Source organism: Terrapene carolina, unplaced genomic scaffold (genome assembly GCF_002925995.2).
Source record: "Terrapene carolina triunguis isolate 2854851 unplaced genomic scaffold, T_m_triunguis-2.0 Scaffold33392, whole genome shotgun sequence".
In the NCBI taxonomy this organism is placed as follows: Eukaryota; Metazoa; Chordata; order Testudines; family Emydidae; genus Terrapene; species Terrapene triunguis.
In genome coordinates, this window is record NW_020697743.1 from 1,196,390 (window position 1) to 1,205,222 (window position 8,833).

General features: G+C 47.6%; 2 protein-coding genes across 2 annotated transcripts in view; one reads left to right on the top strand and one right to left on the bottom strand.

Moving 5' to 3' along the window:
• LOC113409446 (alpha-(1,3)-fucosyltransferase 10-like) overlaps positions 1-2,115 on the bottom strand; it is a 16,019-nt gene extending 13,904 nt beyond the window's left edge. The window contains exon 1 of the mRNA XM_026663368.1: positions 2,053-2,115. The gene's annotated coding sequence lies outside the window, so the exon portion shown is untranslated. The remainder of the gene's footprint in view (positions 1-2,052) is intronic.
• A 6,399-nt stretch (positions 2,116-8,514) lies between these two features.
• The window catches only part of LOC112114282 (protein farnesyltransferase/geranylgeranyltransferase type-1 subunit alpha), a 17,870-nt gene continuing 17,551 nt past the window's right edge, over positions 8,515-8,833 (top strand). Inside the window, 2 exon segments of the mRNA XM_024210927.3 lie at positions 8,515-8,548; positions 8,551-8,653. Coding sequence (XP_024066695.2) covers positions 8,515-8,548; positions 8,551-8,653 — 137 coding nt within the window.

Sequence of the window (8,833 nt, forward strand, 5' to 3'; positions counted from 1 at the left end):
GAGCAGAGAGCAGCGGCTGCTGGCTGGACACCCAGCTCTGAAGGCAGGGCAGAGAGCAGCAGCTGCTGACCGGGCACCCAGCTCTGAAGGCAGCGCCGCCTAGCCACAGTGGAGCAGTAGAGGTGGCATGGTAAGACTGCCAGGTGGGTACCCTAACCACGGGGTTAAAAGTTATAAGGGTTTGTCATCACCGTGAACTTGCCTGAGGGACCCAATCCAGTAGGTGGCCCTGGTTTCTGAATCCCTCTGAGGCTTATATGGGAGCTAAGCACCCAGACACCCACCAGGAGGCAGCAGTGCACACAGGACTGGCTCTACGCACCAGCAAAGCAAGCATGTGCTTGGGGCAGCACAATTCCAGGAGCGGCTTTCCTGCCATTTTTTTTTTTTTTTGGCTTGGACAGTTGCACTCTCGGAGCTTGGGGCGGCAAATTTTTTGCTTGGGGTGGCAAAAAACCTAGAGCCGGCCCTGAGTTCACATGCTCAGAGGCAGAAACGTAAGTGCCTAAGGAACTTTTCCTGCAAAAACTTAGGAGCTGAGTGAGGTTAAGCACCTATAGGATTTTAGCTGGAGTTGTTTGCATTGCATTGGTGCCCAAAACTGGGACGTGGATGCCTAATTCCTTTGGGGCATTCACACCTTTGTGCTTCGTCTCACGATAGTAAGATTGTCAAAAGAGCTGAGTTCCCATTTAGGTACCTAAATGAACCGGCCTTTTGTAAATGTGCTCAGTGCCTCAACAGCTCCTATTATTCTCAGTGGGAGTGCTGGCTGCTGAGGACTCTTGGAAAGCTGGCACGGTGTTCCCTCGAGAAGGGAGGGGGAAAGCAGTGAAATATGCTATGCCAGGACTTCTACAAACGGTTGCCTGAAGTTAGGCTCGTACGGGTGACTTGACAAGAGCTGGCAACACTGGATTTTTATTACATGCCTCGTGGATTTGACATTTTTATGAAAGCTGCAGCTCCTGATGTCACATGAATACATGCCAATCTCAGCTTCTGGTTTTAAAATCGTACATTTCAAATAATCTTTCTCGCTGCAGAGAAGAGTTTGAAAACATGAGTCCACTCTGAAAGCTGAGAAACCAGAAGACAAAGAACACAACATGTATTTTTTTTTTTTTAGGCCCGTCTCATGATTTCTGAATGCTTTGGGGTTGGCAATACTGCCGAGGCGCTCGGCACTTTTGAAAATCAAGCCACTTATTCCAGGGCTGACTGCAGTGCTTGAAGTGCACAGGAAACAAAGTGCACATATATAGTGGGCCAAATTCTACCATCTGTTAGACTGGTGTAAATCCAGAATATCTATATCCAGAGCACAACAGAATTCAGTTCAGTGTCTTTAATACAATGCACCGTCTCTTTTCCTGCTTAGACCAAAACTAAGAATCTGATTGAGTAAAAAATTCCAGCCAGAAATGAGGCTAGCGTTGCTAATTTTGGAGGATGGGGGTGACATTTCCTTTCTCCACAGAGTACTGCCATGTTGTGTCTGCCATCTGTGATGGTATTACAGGATCTTGTGCTGATGCACTGCCAGCATACTGAATCTGCAATGCCCAAAGTAAGTTCAGAACTTTCAAATAGTGGTAACAGTAAATATTTGTTGTAGCACCCCTAGTTGTTTTGAAAGCTTAGCTGGCCACCTATGACTATCAGGACTTTTCCAATGAATTTCAAAATGGGTGGAGACGCTTGGGATTTGAGCCATGACTGGAATACATTACAAACTTTTAGTCTCCTATGGAGCGAAACAATCTCATTTAAATCCACACAAATGCATTTTGGAAACCTCGTCTATTCAAAATGCCAGATTTTACAGCCCAGCAACACACATAGATTATTTGTTTTCCAACATCCAACTACATCTGTTTAAACAATCCAGTTCATAACAGCAATCAAAGGCTCTAGGGTTTGCTGAGCCTGTTCTCCATCTCAGCCCTTTACGGGGTTGCAGGCAGCTCTTTGCATCTCTCTCAGCATCACTGCATCCTATGCTGTTAGATAACCAAGAAATCCACACCAGTGATGATTTTTTTTCCTTACCTCAGGAAAACTGCTGCGCTCTTATGCCATTGTTGCTATGCGCTTTTTACTTTCAGTTTGTGCAGCTGTTCGAGATCAGGATAAAAACCTGGAGCTCAGATTATTTCTCTTAGCAAAATAAATATGCAGAGAATCCCTCTGAGAGGGGCCAGTTCCTGTTAATCCAGTTTCCAGAGTTTCACTAGTCCTATTGCAAAGCAGAGCCAGTCTTTTCTAGATCCTGAATGTTCTGCAAAGGAAAACTCAGGAGCCAAATGATATTAATTGTGCTATCATTTTTGTGAAGATTGCGCTTCCTGGAAGTCCCGGACAAGGAGATCTCAGCAAAAATCTGTTCTCTTTGCTGACTTCTTTTTTTGATAACAGTGCAGTTATTTTAGCCAGTCCCCGTCTCCTAACAGGACTTAGATTCACGGTATTCTGCCAGAGGAGGGTTGTTCAGTTGTAAAAAGAAATGCGTCATAAAAGTTTGGCGTGTGTGGTGAGCTCTGTGCTTCTCAGGCCAAGGGCAGGCTAAACTGGGCGAAGTCTGTGATCAGATGTGTCACTTGGAAATAAAGTTGACATGTCGAGTATAAAAATGGCAAGACCGATTCTCTCTTGCCTGGTGCATCTCTCTACATAGGCATCTCTCTACTCCTGAGCAAAGTGAATGTAAAGCAGGACCATTCCAAGCTGCTAGCACTCTGTGTAGGTGGAAGTGCTACACACAGGCAAAGAGGACTCAGGCCCTCGGGGTCAAAGAAGCCTATGGAAGTTGCTTCCATTATTTGGATTAAAGATGTGCTTGTTTTTGAAAGCAGGTTACTTTGGCCTGAGTTGGGTTTCTTTTGTATAAATTAGAAAATCTCATGTTTTATGCCTGGAACATCAAAGGGGCAAGTGCATTGTGTTTGGGGGGGGGGAATTAGAATTCCCTGCTTCCCCAGAATATAGGTGTCTTGTTCTGCAACTGATGGCTCAAGATGAGCCCAGCCTGTGTGTGATGTAATTAATGTTGTGGGGGAGGGGGCTCAGTGATGGAGGGGAACTGAGAATCGGGTAGTAGTGGAAGGGCTATGGCAGAGGAGACTGGTTCATGGGCTATGGCAGAGGAGACTGGAATGGCAAAGCAGTTTAAAAGCGTGGAGAAGAGTTTGGGTGGGACTTCAGGGGGGCTGGTGGTGTTGGGGAGGTGGGAGGGATAAATGGGGAACGTGGATGGTTTGGGAAAGGAAGGTGGGGATGGAGAAAGGGGGGCAGGGAGGGAGACAGGATCACTAGAAGAAGGGAATGGAAGGGTATAAATGACAGCTTTCCCCAGCACAGGCATTTTTAAGGACTGGCTGTAGAACTGTATGAATAGACATGGACATTGTTGTAGTGCAGAGCATTGACTTAGGAAATCTAATGTTAATTGGATGGTGCATGCTCCTGACCCCACCTGGTTTTAGATAGAGCTTGTGGCGATATGGTCTAGCAAACAGTGCCAACATCATTTATAATGTTCCTGTCAGTCAACTACTGCATGGCATAGAGCATGCAATGACCACAAGATATATGTAGATTCTCAGATGGGGTCTAGTGACTAGAACACTGGACTAGGAGGCAGGAAGCCTATATTCTATTCCCAGCTCTGCCTCTGACCTGCTGTGTGGCCTTCGGCAATTCACTTCCCTTCTCTGTGCCTCTTTTTCCCCTTCTACCCTTTGTCTTATCTATTTTGACTGTATGCTCTCTGGGGCAGGGATTGTCTTGCTACGTGTATTGATAGTTCCTACCACAATGGAGCTCTGTCTTCTCTTGGAGCTTCTGGGTGCTGCTATTATGCACATAATAATTGCCACCAAACTACTGGGACATATTTTAAGAGTCTGAATAACATCAGCGCACCTCTCCGTTGTTTGTTCTCAGTCTGTGGTGCTACCTTTCACAACTTTAGCACGTGTCTGAAATATTTGATGTTTTTCTTAAGGACCCAGCTCCTGGAGTCCTGTTATTAGCTGGAAATCTCCGCTTTCATGGTTTTTTAAGTAAAAAATATGAGACTGAAAATATGATCTGAGTGCACCCTAAATGGTCAGGAACCAGAAGACAAATAAAATGAACCCCAAATCTCATGATTTTTAAGTCTCTCGTGATTTTTGAATATGATGAGTCGTCCAGGGTGCAGCAGACAGAATTAGAATTTAGGGGCTGGTTCAAAGTCCACTGAAGTCAATGAAGGCTACATTGATTTCAAGGGCTTTAGATCAGGCCCTCATTCTGCAGCTAGATGGTCATGAGACGGTCAATGTTTTGCTTCTTAAATAACACCTCCCCATATTTCATAGTCTGACAACGTTCATTCTGGACCGAGTATCCCTTGTAGTTAATGCTGATCGCAATATGGTGTCACACCATTATAGAGTCTGGAAAGAGAAAGTGGGTGTGTGGGTGGTCCAGCTCTGCCATCCAGAGGAATTAAGCTGCTACTGCAGCCTCTCACCTGACCAGTTCACACAAAATAAACATTTAGCAATGATTGTATAGACAGGAGCAAATTATGCATTATATAAAACATGCTCAGCATCACGGGGGGTTAGTCCTGCCGAAAGCAGAATGATCAAGAAAGAATAAACATCATGGTTAGCGGCTATATCCCTCAATTCCCAGTTAAAACCTGCAGTGGCAGATTCAAATTAATGTGATAGATGAGGGTATAACTGAGTGTGAGGGGTTGATATTAAGAAAAAGAAAATGTGGTCCAAGCATCATGAAAAGCCTGACAAAGTGGTGTATGAGGCTGTAGAATAATCTCCCCTGGGAAGTAGTGGAAACCCTTTTGCTTAGGACTTCTAAAACAGGAAACATACTGTAGGAAGCAATGGTATTGGCAGAGAGAGACTGGATGCTGTAATAATATTCTAATTTAATTTCTATGTCCACATCCATAATATCTTCCTTATATTTTTGGCTGCCTTTCCCTCAGTGTAGGATCTATTAATTTGATCTTCTTCACATCATTCATTTTTAATCTTGAAATGTCCTTGCATGTGTCATCTTTCATAATCCCAAAGTGTAATGAGCCAGATCCCCAGCTGGTGTAAAGGAGCTCAGGATCTGGCCCAATAACATCAAAGTAAAACTATTTCCACATGCTTATTCCCTCCCCCCCGCCGCAGTTCCTCATATCTTCTTGTCAATTGCTGGAAATGGGCCATTTTCATTACCACTACAAATAGTTCTTTTTCTCTTCTACTGATAATAGCTCACCTTAACTGATCACTCTCGTTATAGTGTGTATGGTAACACCCATTGTTTCATGTTCTCTGTGTATATATATATCTTCCTACTGTATTTTCCACTGCATCCATCCGATGAAGTGGGCTGTAGCCCACGAAAGCTTATGTTCAAATAAATTTGTTAGTCTCTAAGGTGCCACAAGTACTCCTGTTCTTTTTGCGGATACAGACTAACACGGCTGCTACTCTGAAACTTATTGTATGATTCAATATCTCTATTTTTATTTTGCTTTATATTTTCTTTATATTTCTCTGGTCAAGTTTTGTCTAAAAACCAAGAATTATTTTGCTTGTGCTCATTTTTCCCTGCCCAGCATTTCTATGTGCTTTTGTATGCTTCCCCCTGGTTATGTTCCATTTCTCTTGACTGTGTCATGGAAGTTGCATGATGGAAATTTTTCTCCATCCTTTGTATGGCTCTCTTCCAGCATATGTTACATTTTGTCAGTATTGTCTATCATTTTTCTCTCTTGTTTTTCTGGAGTTCTTGTTTTATTATTTTATATGCCGCATTTTGTAACAATTATTTTAGCTATTTCGGGTTATGTGCTCTTCCATTTTGTATGCTGTTCTGTTTTCTTTGTGTGTCTATTCATAATCCGATAGTTCAGAACAGCCTTTCTTTACCTTACACTGGTTAGTCCCTTACTACATTATATTATTTGTATTACAGTCGTGCCTATAGGCACCTACTGAGATGAGCACTCCATTGTTCTATGCACTGTACAAACCCAGTGTGAGAGAGAATCTATGGCCCAGAGCACTTGCATTCTAAATAGACAAGACAGATGAAGAATGGGAGGGGAAACAAAGGCACAAAGAAGTAATCTGACCAAGGATGTGCATTAGTTCAGTGGCAGGGCTTGGAATGGAACCAAGGGCCCTGAGTCTCCATTGCGCTACGCCTTGTATTGTCATTTATATCAGTGCAAAGTGAAGGAGCGTTTTACACCCACCTCACTTTGCACTGGTGTAAATGACCACACAAGGTGCATGGCAATGGAGAAGCGGGCCCTGCAGTCCCTGGCTCCCAGTTTGGTACCCTATCCACCACACTATGCTTCGGCCTTCATATGGAATATGCTTCAATGCATCTTCTCCCCAGTGCTAAACATTTATCTCCCTTATGTAGGTTGAATTCACTATAAAATAATATTTGGCATTTCTATAACACTTTTCACTTAGGGACGTCAAAACACTTTACAAACATTAGAGTTCACCCTTTTAATCCCTTCTGAATGAAGTGTCCTACTCCACTGGTGCCGCAGCACAGACACACACAACCCTTGGCATGCTACGCACCCCAGCAATTCACACACACTAGCCAGTGAAGACCACCAGTAAACAACCCCCAGACATCACAGCCCATCCCTGCCTGGACTACAGCTAATGCCCAACACACCCACCTCCCCAGAACTCCACCCCACCAGGCACCATAATCTGCCACCTAGTACCCCACCAATCCAGAGGCCTGGCTCCATCCCCACTATCAACATCACTGCCAAGCCGCTATGGAGCCTTGTAAGGAGGGACATGCTGCATCTGCTGCTGGGGAGCTCCTAAGGCCTGGCTCCACCTCTGGAAATGATAGACTACAGGGGGTATCTGTGTGCTATACTGGCTGCCATTGGGATTTTGCTGTTGTTGGGGGTTACTTACTACCTCATCCCTGTCTTCCTGGACCACTGAAATACTGCTGTCGTAATCACTTCCCTGACCAGGCTCCTGGTAGTGGGAGGGATTTTAAAAACACTTTCTCCTCAGGGAAAGCCACGATCTATCAACTTACATGCCCCCCATCACTGAAGTGTCCAGCAGTCACTAAGGGAGTTTTGCCATCACCACACCCCTGAGGCAGGGCAGTGTTATATCCCCATGTTACAGATGGGGAACTGAGGCACAGACAGACTATGCAACTTTCCTAAAATCACACAAGAATTGAATGTGGGTCTCCACGTTTATCACAAGACCAGCATCCTTCCTCCCTAGGTAGTTGGGGCTCCCCTCCCATTGGGACACTGAGGAATGGCTTCTCTGAGACTGTATTGGAGGGCTGTTCCTCATGTATTTAATATGATTTTATTCCCTTTTCTGTATTGAGGCCTCTATTTTCTTGTGGTTGGTTGCAAGAGCCCATGTTTTATATCTATATTATGTGGGCAATATTGGTTAGAAACCCAGGTAAGGTCAATCCTCAGAAGAGAGACCCTATTCAGTCCCCAAGAGAAACTAGATCATTATAGGTGAGACAAGCCATTGACTTTAAGAGAACATGCCTCAGTGTCTTGAGAATGTAAGATGGAGCAACGAAGTCCCTGGTCTTGTACTTGCAGTATATTATTCAGCCACTAGACGTTGCTGTGTGCTGTATGGAATACGAGATAGGATGTGGTTCCTGGAGACCAAGCTGGGACTGGAGCTGCGTGGAAGGTTGTTTGTCTGTACGTGGTAGCCCCTTTCTTTAGTAAACACCTCCGCTGTGAGGAGGGCTAGGATTCCATAGAGTGCGATGGTGATATAGCAGTGTTCTGCAGAGGGTCATACAGCTGGGAGGGGGTTACACGAGAATTCCTGTCGGAGGGGCTCTCTGCTGACCTCATGGGTATGGCTACAGTGCAATTAAAAACCTGGGCCTGGCCTCTGCCAGCTAACGGCGGCTCAGGGGGCTTGGGCTGCGGGGCTGCTTGACTGCACTGCGGGCTCTGGGCTCCCGCGAGGGGAGAGGTCCCGGCCACTAAACAGCCCCGCAGCCAGGCCCTGGGGGGCTGCTGGTCGCAGGTGCTCTGTGCCCCGCCATGCCTGATGCACCGGGGCTGTGAGCGCTGGGACAGTCAGAGCTGGTGGCCCCGGCTGCGCCTGTACCCCCCCGCGGGCGGTCTGAGGCCCAGGGAACCAGCCCGGCTACAGCCCCAGCCGAGACTCTCTAGCCCCGGCCGCCTCTCCATGGTGTGCGGAGGTGTCCCCGGGCCGGCTGAGGCGTGGGGCGGGCAGCCGAGCCGCTACGAGCTGTCCAGGTCCCGGCTCCGCAGGGACACAGCCGCTCAGTGCCCGGCCGGGGCAGGCTGGAGGCTGGCCCCGCCCCCCGCTCTGTCTGGAGCCAATAGGCCGCGCGGGGGGGAGGGACCGGAAGGGCCGAGTCTCGTGGGCACCGCCGTAGGCCCCTGGAGGAGACTCTCTAGCTAGCCCCGGTCTCCTCTCTATGGTGTGCGGAGCTGTTCCCGGAAGCGTCCCTTCTCTCTGGCGGCGATGGCGGAGGTGGAGGACCCGGAGGCGCGGGACGGGGAGCCGGAGCCGGAGGACGGGGAGCCCCTGGAGCCGGGCGGCTACCTGCTGTACAGGTACCGGTCCCCCGCTCCCTTCCGCCAGAGATCGGAGCAGCCCCGCGGGGAGACCAACGCTCCGTGCCCGGGGGGCAGAGACGGGTCTCCCGCCCGGCCCCGGGGGCTCCCGCCGCAGCGCAGCGTCTCCGACGTGAGGGGGCGGGGAGCGAGGAGGTGTAGGGGAGGGGGGCAGTGAGG